General features: G+C 38.0%; 1 protein-coding gene across 2 annotated transcripts in view; it reads right to left on the bottom strand.

Annotated features, from left to right (window-relative positions):
• Window positions 1-1,956: 1,956 nt before the first annotated feature.
• The window catches only part of LOC109403733 (acetylcholinesterase), a 104,532-nt gene continuing 87,338 nt past the window's right edge, over window positions 1,957-19,150 (bottom strand). Inside the window, exons 4-9 of one of the 2 annotated variants that reach the window (XM_029862673.2) lie at window positions 16,104-16,241; window positions 15,437-15,974; window positions 14,904-15,101; window positions 14,120-14,827; window positions 13,883-14,055; window positions 1,957-6,764 (exon numbers count right to left, since the gene is read on the bottom strand). In XM_029862673.2, the coding sequence (XP_029718533.1) occupies window positions 6,649-6,764; window positions 13,883-14,055; window positions 14,120-14,827; window positions 14,904-15,101; window positions 15,437-15,974; window positions 16,104-16,241 (1,871 nt within the window). In that variant the 3' untranslated portion in view covers window positions 1,957-6,648. The remainder of the gene's footprint in view (window positions 6,765-13,882; window positions 14,056-14,119; window positions 14,828-14,903; window positions 15,102-15,436; window positions 15,975-16,103; window positions 16,242-19,150) is intronic. The other variant, XM_029862677.2, reaches the window with a different exon arrangement.

Raw genomic sequence — 19,150 nt, 5'->3', positions numbered from 1 at the left:
ACCAGCAGTTGTATAATGGCGATTCGGTGCTTTATGGCGGTACGCGGTGTTCCACAGAAAATTTTGACCGACAACGGAACAAATTTTGCGGGAGCCAATCAGGAGCTCAAGAATCTTGTCAGGACACTCGATCAGCAGCAAATAGAGGAGACACTCAGCGTCAGAGGAATCGAGTGGGATTTTACCCCACCAGGCGCGCCTCACTTCGGTGGCTGCTGGGAAAGATTAGTTCGTTCAGTCAAGACCGGTCTTCGTGCTATGCTGAAGGAAAGACATCCTACCGACCTGGTTCTCCGAACAACGTTATGTGAAGTCATGAATATTGTTAACAACAGACCGCTGACCGAAGTTTCCGATGACCCTCAAGAACCAGAACCAATAACTCCGAACATGCTGTTACTTGGCAGAAACAACTATATGCAGTACGACCACGATTTTGACGAGAGCAATTTAGATTGTAGAGCAGCTTACAAGCACGCGCAAGTATTTGCTGATCGTTTCTGGCGAAAATGGGTTTCGGCCTACCGTCCAGAGTTACTGAAGCGACAAAGGTGGCAGGACAACCGTAATTATCATGAATATAGACTCGGAGATTTTGTGATGATTTTTGACGAGTCGTTGCATCGTGGATGTTGGCCTAAAGCCCTGATCGAGAAGACCGGATGGAAGAATTCGAACTGTCGTAGTACGAACTGCAAGATCAACGTTTACTCGACCTGTTAGCAAAATTATTTTACTCAAGGCCACTTCTGTTCCGGCCCCGGAGAATGTTACCGATAGCAACGAGGTCATGATGACGACCATGAAACGGTCATAGGTGGCTATGCATTGAAAAAAAAAAAAACAAATCTGTCATTACTTCAAAAACTTTCAAGCGAAGCAGAAGCAATTAAACCAAAAACCCAAACCTTCAAACCTCGAAAACTCAAACCTACTGTCCCGAAATTAGTCCTCCCAAGTCAAGACTTCCGAACTGAACCTGACCCCTGAAATCCGCAAGAGAAATACCGCAGCGACGTAATCTGGTTGCTGGCATCTGGTACGATCCGCCTCTCTGAAGGAAGTCCCTAGTTGCCGATACCGGATACGGTCTCCCGGAAGGTACGTCCCGAGATCCGACCGAACCCTGAAGTGTCCCCTGTTGCTGACATTTGGTCCCTCTCTCCGGCAGGTACGTCCCGAGATCCGACCGAACCCTGAAGTGTCCCCTGTTGCTGACATTTGGTCCCTCTCTCCGGCAGGTACGTCCCGAGATCCAACCGAACCCTGAAGTGTCCCCTGTTGCTGATAGGTATACCTAGAGAAAATATATTCCTGGATAATTTGTTGGCATAGTTTATAATGGAATTCCTTGATTAATTTGTGGAAGAATCCCTGTGGTTATTTCACGAGGAATTCTTTGCGGAGATTCTGGAAAAATTTCTGGATGAAATCATGGAGGAATGCCTGCATGAATTTCTGAAGGAATCCCAGGAATCCCTGAAGCAATTCCTGGAGGAATATCTATTGGAATTCCTGGAGGAATCGCTGAAAAAAAAACTAGACAAATCTCTGCAAGAATCCAAGGAGGAATCTCTAGAAGAATGCCTGGAAAATTTATTGGAAGAATGACTTGGAGAATTTATGATGGAATTCTTGGAGGATTCCCTGAAGTAATTCCTGGAGAAATCTTTAGAGGCATTACTGTAGGAGTCTCTAAAAAATATCTATGGAGGAATCCCTTTAAGAATTCCTGGATAAATTTCTGTAAAATTCTTGGATCCCCAGAACCCCCCCCCCCTGCCCCCATCTGGCTTCGCCCATGTTGGTTACTATGGCAATATCAGAAGCTCTTCACTAAAACGCATCGCCATTTATGGATGATCCCCGACAGTATCATGATCTTGATAATTCATATTGGGTTTCGACAAAGGTTGGGATTTCTTTTGACAATTGTGAATAAAACGTGGGTATATCATATTTTTAAAATTGTGTATCTTTATTTCCTATACACAACATTTACATTTAACAAAGCATTATATGTTTCATATATATTCATTTTAGTTTTGTTATTCAAGGTTCAATTACTTTTAATCAATTAAATACATTTTTATTCTATTAGTATTAGCCATTTCATTCCGTTCTCTTTTAATACCTATAATTAGGGTTTAGTTAGCTTTCTAGCATGTATAGTCATAATAAATCTATTGGTAATAAATAATTAATATAGCAGAAGTTTTTCTTTTTGTATAAGAAGAAATTGGTAACAAAAATAAACTATTTGCTTCAATTTAATAAAACTTTATTGATTTTCATTAGCGTTCATGAATTTATTAGTTTATTTTTAATAGCCCGTACATTTCTTGTGTTCGTCATCATCCCGCAATATTATGCAATTAATTAAATCTTTCTATAGTCGTTTGTATCTTTTCATGCTGGATTTAGAAGGTAAAGATTAGTTGATTTCCTTTCAATTGTATTCTACTTAATCAAAGATTTAATAAGGGATAATAGTTGGTGTGTGGAGATATTTTTTGGATTTATTTTTATTAGGCCAAATGCATGTATGATGCTACTACAGTAGAAATGAAACTAGCATACCTGGTGATACTTGATGACACATCTTATCACATCATTAAACAAATACTAAGCAAAAAATAAAAGATGTTTCTCAGACTAATTTCTGTTAGGTATGACTTTTTTTTTAAATGTTTAAATTCTTTTACCAAGTAGATGGTTAACTTTTCAAAAACACTTGTGAAAAGGCAGCAATCGAACCAGGGCAACATATTACATTATTCACAGGTTATTGTGACAGATAATAAAAGACAAAACAGTGAGTCTGGCTCATACAGATCCATCACAATCATCTGAGAATTACCAAATTTTTAAATGATGGGTTATTACCTAATATGAAATAAAATGGCATTGATACACATGGGTCAGATAAATAAAAAAATAATGGTAAATTGTTAAGGAATCATCATAAAATATGTACATCACACAAATATAAGTGTTTAACCATTTCAGTGTTCGCTTCATAGTTCAGAGCGCTCATCAAGAATATAACAAATAAATAAAAATGAGTAGCAATGATTTTTATTTCCGTTCTAAGTGATCATTACGAATAACGAATGCTGAATATGAGCAGAAGAAATTTGCATTCGTCCTTGATTTATAATATAGAAGCATTTCTTCAGCTTGACATAATGCTAAATGGCGTGTTTCATTACTTTCACATCTTCGCTAATTATGTAATATTTCTTCAATAAAAATATGTTTCCTAAAATGATTATACATTCTAAGATTAAATGATATGTATTATGAACATTTTTTCATTCCCACTGTTTTCGCGTGTTGTCTTTTTCTGATACTTAACTAAGGTAGCCTTTTTTATTTAGTTGTTTTGCATTACTTATGTATTAAACGGTGTTTATTGACTTATGCTCAACTTACACTTTAGTTCATCTTAATTTCTTACTTTTATCGATCGTTGATTCCGTTGTTTTAAAGTGATTTTTGTGTTTCATTTGTTTGACAAATTGATTGATGATTTCTACAAATCTGGATCGCGTGTTCTAGAACTACAAAAGAACGAATGGCAATACATTTTCTTATTACTCATGCTCACGTTTTACTTAATCCTGAAACTGGCTCTCTTTTGTCTTTGGTTAGTCGTCGAGTGCACGGCTTCTAAGAGACATCAATGTGCAATTTTTGGTGTAGAATCTGACTTCTAAAGGTCTGCTACAATTGCCAATTACTTTAATCCACTTCTATCAATACTAGTTAATGAAGATGTTTGTCAATTTTGTACTTTCTGCCACCAACGGTTACCACCGAGAAAAAAGGGGCATTTGAGTCATTTGGGTTTTGTTTTTAGTGTGTCTTATGCTGAAGCGTTACATCGATTGGTCTACAAGCTAGCACGAGAACCGATTTATTTTCCTGGACTAAATGTGAGAGCTACTACTGACGAACTGAACAAGAATTCCAATTGCTTTGAAGCGGCGCTTAATATCAGCATTGCACTTCCGATTAACACAGTTGTATAATGATTTGTTTCTATTTTCGTTTCTACACACAATCAGCTCACAGATCATTCACAGGTTTAGCTTATATTGTTCGAAAATTGGTCCTTGCTCATCGAAAGGCGCTCGTAAATGATTTCTATATTATTGTTTTCGACAAGAGTATAACTCAATTGTTGATCTGTCATGTATTTCCATTTACCTGATTGTTTTTGGCCGTTCCCATGATAATGAATTACCTCGGAAGAACGCCGAAACACATTCCACTGAATTATATTCCTGCCAAAATCTGACCTACGTTAAGGCTTTATTTCTAAATCGAAGTATTTCGAAATTCAAAAACCAATATCTTTACCTTTGTCGAGGAAAAAAAAGAGGGTTCGCTTGTTTGATTTCTTTCTTCGATTTATTCATCATTCTTAAGAAAACCATATCTTTTTTATTTGAAAAATGTCATTTACTGATAAAGTAACTAACACTTATTCGTAAGATCACTGACACCATAAATTTAGGATTTTTTTTTCTTTTTGAAGGACGTTCCCAATTTCGAATTTTATAAGGATTTGAAACTTTTTATTTTGTCTCTCAGTTTTATTAAATTAAAAAAATTTAATGAGAAAATATGCAGTCGTACTAAAATACAGAGACAAATTTCTGGCCAATTATAAGCCGATGTTTATTTGTGTTTTGTTAAATATTTGACTATGTATTAATACCTTGGACTGCAAAATAAAGCAGCGAAAATGAACATTGATTAGCGATTACTTATGAAGGTCATCTTCTGAAGAATATTCTCATATATCTCGAGAAGCCGAGACATGCTTTGCCTATATTCAATTAGGCCTACTTGGATAACCGGGAGGTTTTGCGACACTAGTTATGCCAAGTCGAAATATAAAAAAAAAACAAAAAAAATACGGAAATCCCGATTAAACCCGCAAAACTTGCTTCTGCTGAACACGTGGCCGACAAAGAAAATTTTTTCAGCTAAAACATGTAAAATATAACAACACGATATTGCAGATTACACCGCAAACTGGACTAATGCACTACTTTTGGTACACCTCAAAGGGTGATAAAAGTGCACATTTGCCTCTGATCGTCTCGACGTGGAAACTATTCGCTAATCAATATGGTAATTATTTGAACGAAATTGTTGTCGGTAAGAGCAAACTTTCGATGAGCTAAATTTTGATAAATATTCTTTTTGTCTTGACTTTCTTTTACGGAAATCATCACAATGGTTTTATAGTGTTATATGGTTTCCTGGGCAGGGTTTCACATTTTAGGGTAACTAAGGGCAATACTTTTTTGTCGCAAATTGCACATTTTTTCTTACTTTTTTGTCATTCATCTAGAGTCTAGTATTTTATGAGTGAGGATGGGTGCAACTAGCAAAGAAATTTTACATCCAAACGTCGCAGCCTAAACACAGTCGCATTGGTTTCACTTTTTTGTTTAAATATTTTTTGTGTGTTCTAAGTTTTTTTTTACTCTTTCGTTTACTTTTATTTCTAATTAGTGGTTTCTACTTTATACTTAGTCTTAATATTGTGTAGAAGATTTGCGCAATCTTCTAGTCTAGCAGCTAAAAGGAATTCGGTAAACAGCAGGTTTTCCCTAATTCACTTCATATTTGTTATCTCGTTTTAGTTGTTTGGGCATTTTTCTCCTCGCGTTCTGCACTTCTGCTGCTTTCTTTTTAATCATATTAAAATTGGCCACCATAAATTGTATAGAAATATTTAACTACACTTGGGTGATTTCTTTTGTTTTTTTCCACGTTCTGTCAATAGCTTACAACGGAGTTACATTATATAATGATATGTTTTCAGTTTTTTCTCTTTTTTCGATTACTTTGAAGGTGTTATTCCTCGTCATGCTCAGCTGTTGTAGGCTTAGGTAATCTAACATTAACTATTGTTTCCTATTTTCATTTCTCGCAACGGTCATCTACAATTCCATTTCTTCGACGATCGGTTGTTTGATGTGTGGTATGTGTTTAGCAATGGCGTAAGTGTGGTTTTGTGTGAATCTTTATAAGAAAGTTTGTTTAAATTTCAGTAAAGAAACAGCTGATTGTTAGAATTAGATGCTTGTGTTTATTGTATCATTACACATTAGCCATTTTGCGTTCTCTCGAGTTTATAAGGGGAGATTCTGCTAGTATCATAAATCATTTTTCTCTTTTTCTCAAAATAACGATTTTCGATTTAATGTCTAGTTGTCTCTAGCAGCTGTTGTATTAATTAGTGTTGTTTTTATATAAAATTCTTGTTATTTGAACTTAAGTAACGTTTACTGCTGTAGTTAAAGCGAAATTTTCATCACAATCTATAACAGGAAATACTTTGTTTTATTGTATGAGTAGTAAAATATCAATGATATCACCTTTGTTTTACATAACGTTGTTGAAAAATAATAGAAAACAATTGTACAATCATTCGCATGAAGTGCGATGTTCACTTAGGATCGATAAGTTATGGACAAATTTAATAAAATCTAGCTTTATTGTTCCATTTTCAGTTTTTATTATTAATTAATAGTATTGGTATTCATAGTAGTATTGATGTTATTTTGCAACCATCATTCAGTTTTATAACCGACCTTTGTATAAAGCCTAATGAACATAAGACTTTTATATTTTGAAACGGGTTACTAGAACTAGCGAGACTATTAAAAATAGAAGGGGTCGATAGAGTGCTGCACTGCTTCCGCATGGCTCGCTAGGAGCAGGAGTTGCTTGTAGATTAGCTGTAAAGAGAGAAATGATAAATGATTAGTTCAAGGGAATAAATTTTCGTCTCATTAGGCCAAGGAAAACACTTAATTTCAGGGGGGTGACACAACCCAAAAAAGTCAGAATATCCTACAAAAAATCGGTATATCCACTGAATAGTTGGTAAAGCTTTTGTGGGCTTTATAGGATTTCTCCGTTATTATATTTCAGCTTGTTGTTTGTTGTAGTTCTTTAACGTTCATGTATACAAATAAAATATATGCTTAACGGACGTAGAAAAAAAAAACGCGCTCCGATGAGAATCGAACTTCCGACCCTATTTTTTAAATTGCCAAGCGAACACATCATGTTCCATGCTAAAAAGCCACTTGGGATGAACTGAATCTGATCTCCACTATTGGTACTGCCGTAATCTGGCAAGTGACGCATGCGAAATTAAAAGATTTTCACATGCTTCAGGTTAACATGCGTCAATTACTTGATCGTTAACGTAATTGACGGAAAATACTCAACTAACATTTTCAGCGCTATAAGCTTCAGTCATTTGCTTTCTGCTGCATAACAGCCGAATTCAAGCAGTGAACGCTGAATAAAAAAGAAGCGAGTGAAAAAATAAACCATAAACTAATACATAGCTGCTGCTAATATAAATACAACTATCCAGTTCAGTTTTCTCAAATCAATCACTTTCACTAGGTTTGCTTTTACTGCACTATAATCCAACTCATCAAATAGGAATCCCTAGCAATGAAACAGCTGCTACTATACAGTACACTTTGCAATGTTGCCGAAATCGCAAAATAACAGCGCTTTAAAGCTCGTTATGCGGCATGTACTTCAATTGTTCTAATTTCCTAATCCTATTTTCTCCCAAACCGTTCGTCGGACGTACGTCGGGCAAAGTGCGCTGGATAGAGGGCCAGATCCGCTGCCAAGCGCACTACGTCCGACGTTAGGTTTCACTTCGGCACCAACATTTCAAAAGGGCGTAACTGCTTTTGCAACCAATGCCTTCTCACAGAGCTGTGGGTCGTATTTCATTCATCTCACGCAATTCACATCCATTAATCGAAAGATGAAATCCTCCTCTTTCGATTAATGGATGTGAATTGCGTGAGATGAATGAAATACGACCCACAGCTCTGTGAGAAGGCATTGGTTGCAAAAGCAGTTACGCCCTTTTGAAATGTTGATGCCGACTTGTGGATTGGGAGAATACTCGATTGTCGCGTGCGGGGAAGCTTCGGGTTTCAATCGCGACGAAAATACTTCCAGTTACTCATGAATTGCGTCATGAGAGGTATCATAACTTAAAACTATATTTAATCGAATAATTTGGGGTTGCTGTATAACTATTATTTAACAACTGTCAAAAGGCTGATAAAGCGCCTTCTCAAGATGTTACACAGTTAGTGGTTAGTGGCGAGAGAAGAGCTATAACTTGGTGCCAAAGAAACTGCTCGCACAGCATGTACATGATGATTAAGTCCACCAGATGCATTGGTATAGGGCTTGCATAGAAGCTTCCGTCTACACCCTTAAATGAAACAACACAGCACACGAGTAACTTTCACGCAGCGACCGAAAAGACAAAAGTATTTTCACGCAGATTTGTGTAACACCGGATCAACACATTTTTTGTGTTGATCCAGTGTTACACAAATCTGCGTGAAAATTCTTTTGTCTTTTCGGTCGCTGCGTGAAAGTTACTCGTTGCGCTGTGTACATCGAGTTCTGCGTGTATATGCACAACATAGTAACTCAGCATAAAGCCGTATTGAGAATGCATTGTTTGCGTTGAGTACTGTTACATGGAGAAATATGAGGGAAATTTTCTGAAAAAAAAAACTAATAACGTTTTACGGTAATCAAAAATGTGGATTTCACTTTACTACCCATATTTGTATAGTTGACGTATGCGCAACTAAATTTTTTAGTACATTTTTGCTTGTGATAAACTAGGCAATGCAAAAATAAATAGATGGATTCACTTAACAGCGTAAACTGATTAAACTGATTAAACGTCGCGACCACCAAGGCAATCTTTGGTTATTTCATTCGCAAAATCATGAAACATTTGAAATAAGCAGAAAATCATGGCTTACGCAGCAATTTAATCTGTTTAGTGAGTACCCCTAATGTTTTTTTTCTGTTAAGACTTATAAATGAGAATAAGACCTTTACTCGTTGGTATTGTGATTTCTTGCCTAATTTTATGCTGTTTGAGCAAAAGTTTGGGTAACTGTGTTGTTGAAGTTACAAGAAATAAATAATACATCAACACAGTTACCCAAACTTTTGCTCAAACAGCATCAAATTAGACTAGAAATCATAATACCAACGCTGTTTGCACCATTTCATTGCATAAATGGAGAATTGATCATCTCACCATACAAAAATCCATCTCACTTCTTTCAATATAGTACATCATAGATTGCTTCCTATTAGTCACAAACACAAGCACTTGCTAGATATAACAATTGTTTATATAGTTTTGATATTGACACATTCTACGGGCCCCGTATCATCAATACCAATTTTTCAAAGTTGAGTTATGGCATATTTGACATTTTTATCACATTCTACATTACTTTTGTTATCCAAAAATGCATTCGACATGATATTAGTGTGACAATAAATATAAATTGAACGACGATTAAGGTTAACATTAAAATCGTGATTTTAAGTCTTTTAGGCACATTTTTCATCCAAACTGTAGTATTTTAAACACCAATACACTGATTTTTCAAAAGTTTTCCATCATTTGTAGATAAATGTATGAAGATTTTTTAGCATAAAAAGATTTTTAATCGGAAGACTTTACAACTCTGAAATATGGCTGATCATAGCATTAAAATCAACATTTTCAAATTTTATTCAAATACGGAAAACGTTACAAATATGAAATTTTGTATGCTCTTTGTACTCGAAAAGATGTTTCAAATGAGACTAAAAGAAAGAAAATCGGTTCACGGAAGCCTGAGTTTCACCTGGTTGAAGTTTGCGTTGTAACGTCACGAAAAAAAGTTCTGTGGAAAAGACCAAATCTTTCTGGCTTGGACGGCTTCTGAATTACAAACGTAGTTCTATATTCAAAACCGTTTCGTCGTATGAGCTCTTTTTCAAGATATCGTTTATAAATTGCGTACCATTGCCCGTTCATAAACTACGTAGACTTTTGAAGGACGGGGGATATGGTGTTTGGCCAAAATCTACGATGTAATTGTACTACGATATTGTAAAATTTTTCATTCGTAATCAAATACCACTCAAACCCAAAATTTCTATGATATCAGTGGCCAACAGACGAAACACTGACGAAATTACAAAGTTATTAAGTTGGTTAAAGACTTACAGTTGATGGATAGTTTGAGTTCCACCAACAGGCGACGCTGAAGAACTTACCAATTTTAAATTTCATACATCTCAGGATCCCTATTACATAGAAATACGATTTCTTCGGCAAAGTTGTTTGGTAAGTTAAGGATTTGCAGCTGATTTACCAATAGATGCGAGTTTTTGCCACTAGAAGACGTTAGTTTCCAATTTAAAAGCAGGCAAGGGATTAGAATTTCTTGAAAAGTATTCTACAAGCTGGAACTTTTTTCACTTTGGACATATTGTATTCAAATCAAATTGTAATCAAAGATCAATATATAATTCTTAACTTTCAACATTTAATTTGATTTGATTCACTTATTCCTTAGATAAAAGAGTTAATAGAACAACAGTCAAAAATATGATTCTGATTAAAGCGCTCCATCTTTGTGTAGAGCTAACCAATCAAGTCCAATATTGTAGAAATTACAGACACCTAGCATCACTGTGTGGCAGAAATTAATACCATACGGCAATTAAACTGAAAGTCCTTGATCTACCAAACAACTTTAATGAAGCAACCATCTTTCCAATTAATCACGATCCTGAGATAAGTAAAACTTAAAATGTGTATGCCCTCTAGCGCCTCCTAGTGGAACGATTTGAAATCATACGGCCCATCAATTGAAAGTTCTTGACCAGCCAAACAATTTTGTCGAGGACACCAACTGTCTAAATAATTAGGATCTTGAAATATATGGGATGAATATTACGTCAGTATTACATCTATTTGTGATATAAGAATCGCCGACAAACAGACGTAACACCTACGAAATTGAAACTCATATATCTCAGGACCCTAATAACTTAGACTTTAGACTTTTAGAATGTTGATGTCTTTGGAAAAGTTGTTTATCTTGTCAAGAATTTTCAGTTTAAAAGCCGTTTGGTTCAAGTTTCTAACTGACTAGTGGTAGTTGAAATTTTGAAAAATCGTGCACTTTATATTTATTCAAAAAATATTCAACATGTTGTAACTTCTTATAAAGTACCCAAAGATTTTGCCAAAAAAAAGTTTTTCAACTTTCAAAGCTTTTTGAGAAATTCTAAACTATTGTAAACTTTTAATTAGCGTCGCCCAGTGTGTCTGAATCTCACATCCAATAGTAAATCAGCTGTAAGTTTTTGACTTATCAAACAACTTTGCCAAAGACACTAACTCTCTAAGTAATTATGATTCTGACATATATAGGATGAATTTTTTTTGTCAGAATTAGGTCATTTTGTCTCTGGAATCACAGAAATTGATGCCCCTAAGTGGTATGCAGATCCTCAGGTATGTCTTTGTTTCAATTACTGCTCGCACATCTTAAAGCGTTTTTAATTGAATCAATGACATTGCATAAATTATTGAAAAAATGTTTAATTCAACGGTGTGATGAGTTACATGCTGAAAAATTTAAATATCTGGCGGTGCAAAATAATGCATCTAAGCGCGCTAGTCTTTGGAACAAAACTAGAAGAATATGGGTGATACTAAACCGAAGATGGGTGCCGGTGTCATTAACCTTCATGTAGGAGTATTCATACTATTGATAGCAATAACTTGGCCCCCGAGCCATTTATCACAAAACGGATTTTCAATGGAATTAAGTTCCCCTTGAAGCAGTGAAGATAATGCAATGATATATTCACAAATTCGGGTAAATTTGGCTGATTACACAAGTTTACAAAATAAAACGAAAGTCGTGAACTTCTGTCAACGACCAAAATTTTTGAAGCACAATTTAGCGCTGATTTCGAAACCGAACTTCAAAAAAATTGAAGTAGAACAGTTTTTGAGTTTTAGCTCAATATCGAGCTTTACAACTTTTCAAAATATGCAATTTACTTTAATTCAAATATACTGCATTTTGTTCAACCAATTTTAAATCTTTTTCCATAAATTAAAAGCTGAATACAATACCATTCGATCATCTGAATACAGGTTTTACGTCAGATTGATGAAATTCAAGATATTGGCGAGTTTTGGGGACGATCTCCTTAAATTTTAGCAAAATTCTCAAAAATTTTTGAAGAAATGTATTTTTTTCGATAAGAAAAAAAAACAATTTAAAAATTCTTTCACGACGTTTATTTGACATATCATATGTAGGCGAGTTACAGAAAAATTTCAGCTCAATCGGAGCAATGATTACGGAGAATGAGATGTTTCAAGTGAGCGACTTTGCTTAAAAATAGAATAAAAATCGATTTCAAATCATCAACCTTGTATGGAAAGTCGAAAAAATTTCCGCTCTACTGTAATTTTTTTCTTTCGCGTTTTCGAACTCAGGGCATGATTCTACACTAAAAATGATCATCAGCTTACCGAGTTCAAAAATGCTGTAAACTAGTGTTATTCTGATTCTAACATGATGTGCATTTTCGTGACGTTACAACGCGAGCAGAACCCTGTTTGAAACTGAACGGGCGTTGTAATGTCACGAAGTGTAAAAGTCGATTATCCAAAAACAAATCCGAAATTTAAATGTTTTATTCCATTTAATTAAAGAACAAATCAATAAATTTCAATGGTGGAAAAAAAATCAGAATATCATAAAAATCCGAGCAGATATTTTAAGATGTTAGTAGCGCGTTAGAGAGGGTCGGATTCTAGCGCGTTGTAACGTCACGCTACAAATACGCATTTTGAACACGTTTTTCTAATGATAACTAAATGTTCAATAGGTCAAATATATCAGAAATTTTACAAGGAATCCGAATATGAAAAAATATTTTGAGGTTTACGCTCGTTTTTATGAGTTATAGTGGAAAATCTGACTACGAATGCGTCAAAACGTTGTAACGTCACGGTAGAATGTGTCTATAGACTGTTTCAGAAATTATAAATACACTAACGATTAACTGCCATTTCAATTTGAGCACAATATCCCAAAAAGTTTCTTCTAGCTCTTTTAGTAAACATGCTAACGAAGCAAATAATACCAATTTTGTTAATGTTTCTTGTAAAAGTAAAAAAAATAGGGCTCTGTAAACTAGATGATTAAAATTTGAAGTTGCACAAAGTGGTCAGAAAATGTAGTATAGTAGAAAAGAAAAAAATCTCACAGATAAAATATTTAATTTCCAAACACAATAAAAATTGCTGTATCGATAATAAAAGATATTTCTCGATTGGTAAGAGTAATTTTTACTGGAATATTTGATCAAAAAACCACCATTAACAACACCAGTAGTACCAAACGTTAAGCAAACGAATGTCTTAATTACTGCTTACTGCATTCGTTTTTATGTTATGGCAAACTTTGCCATCTGAAGGATCGAATGAGCTGCAAAAATAAGTTTGTTTAGATTAATTGCGTTCAGGAAAGCTAAGAAACTGTGTGGTCGTTCTTATGTTCCGTTGAAAACCTTAAAAAATAAGAAACTTGATCTCCGAGAAAATGTCGTGGAAATACCTTTATCGATTTTTCTATAATTTTGATCAAGGCATTCCTTATACAATTTGTTGAGAAAGCGAATGTGATGAACATTTAGATAATTTTTGGTATTTAGTGATAAATAATGTTGAAATCATTAAAAAACACCTTTGTGCAAATGCAAATTTGAAAAATTAAGATATTTGTTACAGAACTCGATTGTTCTTTAGAATATCAAGACAATTGAAAGGAAATATAAAAATATGGAGTACAATATGCTATACTCTGAACAAAGTCGGTAAAAATCATTAGAACAGTTCATTTAATTTAATAAACAAAGTGTATTTATAATTTCTGAAACAGTCTATATTAGTATTTTGAATGAAACTTACAGGTAGCTGCTACTAGTTGTGGTAGGTATTTCTTCCAGAACGCACATTGCCGCAGTCGGGGCCCGCGGCCCACATAAGTTGTGTTGAGCCCGAGTTCTAGATAATGCCTACCGTGTGCAGTATGCTTTGGCCATTCTGTAAAGTCACTGTTTGGAGGACTTGGATTTGGATTTCTGTGCAAAGAAAATATAATTAGCGCTTTCATGTTTACAACAATAAAATATATTCAGGCCTTACCCGGTTTTAGCAAAGTTAGACCAGTATCGCATTATCTTTCTACTGAAATCTTTCTCATCTTCCATGTACCCCAGGTCGGAATTCAACGGCTCACCGAATACATAGTTGATCTCGTCACCATGCATCACCCCGGTCCACCGTGGCCAAGGGTTACCTTTGCTTCTGTGAGTATACAAATACATGTACACGTTGTTGCCCTCTTCCGCATATCGCTGGGCAAACTCGTTCACGTTGCAGGTGAAATGATAATCTCCCACCATTTTGTCCAACGCATCCCGATTGCTGTTGGGATTCTCTGGTTCAGTCCAGTCAGTGTACTCAAACACGATAGCCTGCCTCGCGGCTCCGTTCACGTAAGGATTCAGCTCTCTAACGGCCTGCAGGAACTCTTCCCGTGAAACTGTAACACCCTCTTCTTTTCGCAATAGTTCAGTCAAGTAGTAGATTATGAAGTAGTAACCTTCCTCCGTATTACTGCCAGTTAAAATGTCCGTTTTCTTGAACCGTCCACTGGCTAGCGAACGCTGGGGCGTTTCATCGAGGAACGCACCGTCAACGACTGGTACAAACGGAAACTCGCAGATTCCCAGCGTTCCCCACTCGTTATCGACCAGTACGTTTGGGTCTTTGGTGCGAAGACACTCCACTGTATCGGTGAGCTTAGACGCATCGTGGGGACAATTAACGGCTTCGGCCAGGCGAAGAGCTCTGTAGAATACACACAACCATCAGTTTAATAGTTATACCTACCACAGGCGCTGGCGATTCCTAATACGCATATTACCTGAGCGTAGCTTCTTCGCGGGACACTAAAGCCCAGGGGGCAGTGGGTGATCCACTTTGGAGGATTGCTCTCTGGAACAGGTCTCGCGATAAGGCCGACAGCAAATGCAGCGATACTGAGACAGCTCCTGCACTTTCACCAAACAACGTCACCCGCGATGGGTCTCCACCGAACTTGTGAATATTATCGCGTACCCATCTAGAAATATAAGATACGGTTTAGGGTGGGTGATACTAATGGAGGTATGACGTTTGGCATATGGATGTTTAAGTCAAGTAAACTCCCTAAGATTAATAGAACCTTCGTAAAATTAAAATAAAATACTTTTGGCTTTTTCGTGGCTATCTGAACCTTTTTAAAACTAAATGGATTGCACAATGTTGCTTGGGATCAGAGCTGTCTAATCAGTGTTGCCCCTTGGATACTGATATTGCACCACCTTCACCACGTTTTTTTTTTCTATGTGATCCTAGTATCAATCATACTACTCCACAAAAAAATACGCATTTCGATATTGCACTTGCATTACTCACCTCAATGCTAAGTTCTGATCAAACAATCCGGCATTCCCTGGAGCTTCCGGCGTACCGAGGAACAAGAATCCCAAACTAGCCACACGATACTGCAGCGAAACTACGATAACGTTTTCTTCCGATGCAAGCGTACGGTGGTCGTACACATCTAGGGTAGCAGTACCGGAGTAGAATCCGCCCCCGAATATCCACAGCATAACGGCGGAGTTCTTTGGCCTCGGGTGCGGCACAACCACGTTGATGTATAGACAGTCTTCGGATAGTGGTGTGTTCGGGTTCCACATGGTGGCACCCGGAAAGTCACCAAACACCGTGTCCACAATTTGGACGCACGAGTTTGGTGGTGTTGTGGCGTTCAGCACTCCCGTCCATTTTTCGACTGGCCGGGGATGCCGGAATCTCAGTGGTCCTAGGGGCGGCTGAGCATACGGGATACCAAGCCACGCATCTACTTTCTTTCCACTGGGAGCTTCGAGTGTGAGGCCTCGTACCTTACCTTTATCCGTGGTGATGAGCAACGGATCATTGTCGTTCGCATCTGAAAATTTTGAGTAAGAAATCAGCGCATATTCCACGTTTGTTTTGGCCTTTACAAACATTGGGCAAAATAACAGGTAAAAACCACAGAAAATCATTTTGAATAAAGCTTACGAGATTCCAATCTCACCTGAGCTAGACTCTCTTCGCGTCAAGCCACGCCTTCGTGTGGTGGTGCTGTGGACATGCTCCCGCTCCAGGGTACCTAATTCGGCATCTACAATTCGAACAGAATCTCCGTGACCTATATATGGTGTAAAAAATGCATCTGAAAAATTGAATTACAATACACTTATTTAAGAAAACAACAACCAACAAGGAATCGATCAAAAATGCATTCAGATGGAGCTCTCTATCGTTTGATTGGGTCTCAAAGCTAGCTGGCGCAGTTGGTAAGCTAGGGGTGTTAGAGGGCATCAGTAAGAATTGTCAATATGTTTACTTAAAATAACAGTAAAAGGGTGCAGATTACGTGACGGAAATGAAAAAAAAAAAAATGATACGGAAGAATAGAATTTGGACTTCACATTCGTATTACGGCGAAAGTTTAAGCCAGATTAGTGATAAGCAGAGTAACACGAATATAACTAGGTAAAATATCTATTGAAGTTTTTTGGAGCATTTTTTCACAATTAGAACTTCTAGAGGAATCCCATATTATTTCGTTGCTGCAGTATATTGTTCACAATTATCTGGAAACGATTTTTGAGAAATCTTTTGAGATGTTTCTAGTCCATCAAATTCATCAAAAATAGTACAGGAGAAATTCATTATGAAATCTCTGAAATATGCGTAGTGAAATCGTTATGACACAACTCTCACAACAATCGCGAATTATCTTACTCAGCACTACGACGATCAATTTGCACGCACCGCTGCATCAACCTCTGCAGTTTATAACTAGAAGACGCTTTGCTGAAGGGGTCCTTCGTCGAGGAGTTGGAGAGCCGTGCTGCGTATATTCGGGCTGCAAAACGGTGAGTCGAAAAGGAGAGCGTGCAACATAACTCTGGTCCTCATAAGTTTCTACCTCATGCTTCCACGGGTCAAGTGATGACAAAGACCGCCAGCTAAGAGTTGTGTGCTTAGCTGGTAGTGCGGCCTGGGCACTGTTGTCCTTCTGATTTCTGCTAGATTGAGGAGGTACGACCCGAGCGTCTGTTCACCAAGGAGATGCGGATCAAACAGCGTCTGTTCTGGTATTTAGCTGCTGAGTATGAAATGCTTCTCCACCGGAAGCTATACATAAGGTGGCAGCCCCACCACGGTGCATAGGTGACCTTAGGCCAACAACCTACTGTTTTCGAAACCAAAAAACCGTTCAGAAACTCAAAATGAAAGATTACGAACTGATTCAACGGCAACGACTTTTAGCGCGAAACAACGGACAAGAATTGGAACTTGGAATGTATTGACCCTAGCCCAGCAGGATAAACTGGCACAACTAGCCATGAGGCATGCCGTATGTTGCTTGAGATCCTAGGACTGAGCGAAGTCCGTTGGCCTAGCCGTTGGCCGTACTTTGGAGAACACAGATTGGCATCGGGTCAAATTCTGCTATACTCTGGCCTACGAGGTGAACACGCTCTTCGCCACCGCGGAGTTGGATTTCTGCTCAGCGCTCACGATTGCGCTGCGCTAATGAAGTGGGAACCTATTAATGACAGGATAATTGTAGCCAGATTTAGAACACGGGTTCGAAACCTTACCATGATCCAATGTTCCGCGCCAACCGATGCTGTCGAATTGCAAGACAACGAAAAGTTTTACAGTCAACTGAATGCTGTCGTGGATAAGATTTCGAAGGGTGATATAAAGATCCTCATGGGCGACTTCAACGCGAAGATTGGTTCCGACAACTCTGGCAATGAGCACGTCATGGGACGCCATGGTCTCGGAGAAATGAGCGAAAACGGAGAGCTGTTGCCCGTGTGGCAACAATGACATGGTGATTGGGAGATCGCTCTTTCCTCATCGACCAGTGCACAAAGTGACATGGGTTTCCCGTGATGGCGTCACGGAAAATCACGGAAAACCACATCTACATCAGCCGAAAATGGAGATGGAGTCTTCTTGATGTGCGGAACAAACGTAGCGTCGACATTGCGTCTGACCATCATCTCCTAATCGGCGAGATCCGATTGCGCACTGGCAGGATCCAGCGACAGGAGGAGGAAATCGGGCGCCGCTTCAACACACGCCGACTGGAAGACGCTGCGGTGAAAAGGTCCTTCGTCGAGGAGCTAGAGAACCGTGCTGCGGATGTTCCAGCAGGGGGAAGCGTAGAAGATCAATGAACGCCTTCATCGCCACCGGCGAGAATAATTTGGGTGAGCTACGCACCTGGAGAAAGCAGTGGATCACAGATGATACCTGGAGGAAGATAGAGGAGCGAAGGAACGCCAAAGCCGCGATAGAGCGAGCGAAAACACGAGGAGCCAAAGCCGTAGCCGTCAGCACTATTCAGCTCTCGAGAAGGAAGTGAAACGCTCTCATGATGGGACAAAAGAGCGTGGGCGGACTCCCTAGCCGATAAAGGCGAGTTATGAGTTTATTTTAAAGAATTTTGCTGGTAATCTTTTATAAATTTTGCCAACGCCTTAAAAATATCCCAATAAGTTTAGTGTGATGTTTCCTAGAATCAAAAATTGTTTCTTGAAGGTTCATTACGATTTCCCCGGTTTAGGAGTACCTCAAAATCACGTTGAGCCTCGTAGCCGTGCGGTTGAGATTATCAAGCAACTGATCGCTCTATGGGGTGACGGTTCGATTCCCGCTCCGGGCGATAAAGCTATTCGTGATAATAGTTTCTTCTCCGTATCGACTGGTGCATGCTCCGTGTCTCTCTTGTCTAGTGCTATGTTTCATTCAGTCTCGACAGCCTTTGGCTGAAGACGGTGTCCGCGTCTTTCAAAACATCTTTATGTACATACATACATACATACATACATACATACATACATTTATTTGTTCAACATCACATTTAAGATAAGACATAATCAACAATAGTACGCCACAATACTCGGTTTGTGGCTGCCGTTCTCCATCCTCGGTCGCGCCCAATGATCGCCAGGTCACGCTCCACCTGGTCCGCCCATCGTGCTCTCTGCGCTCCAAGCCTTCTTGTGCCAACCGGATCAGTTGCAAACACCAGCTTTGCAGGGTTGTTGTCCGGCA

The sequence above is a fragment of the Aedes albopictus genome, chromosome 3, assembly GCF_035046485.1.
Source record: "Aedes albopictus strain Foshan chromosome 3, AalbF5, whole genome shotgun sequence".
Lineage (NCBI taxonomy): Eukaryota > Metazoa > Arthropoda > Insecta > Diptera > Culicidae > Aedes > Aedes albopictus.
This window is presented reverse-complemented; position numbering and strand designations above follow the sequence as displayed.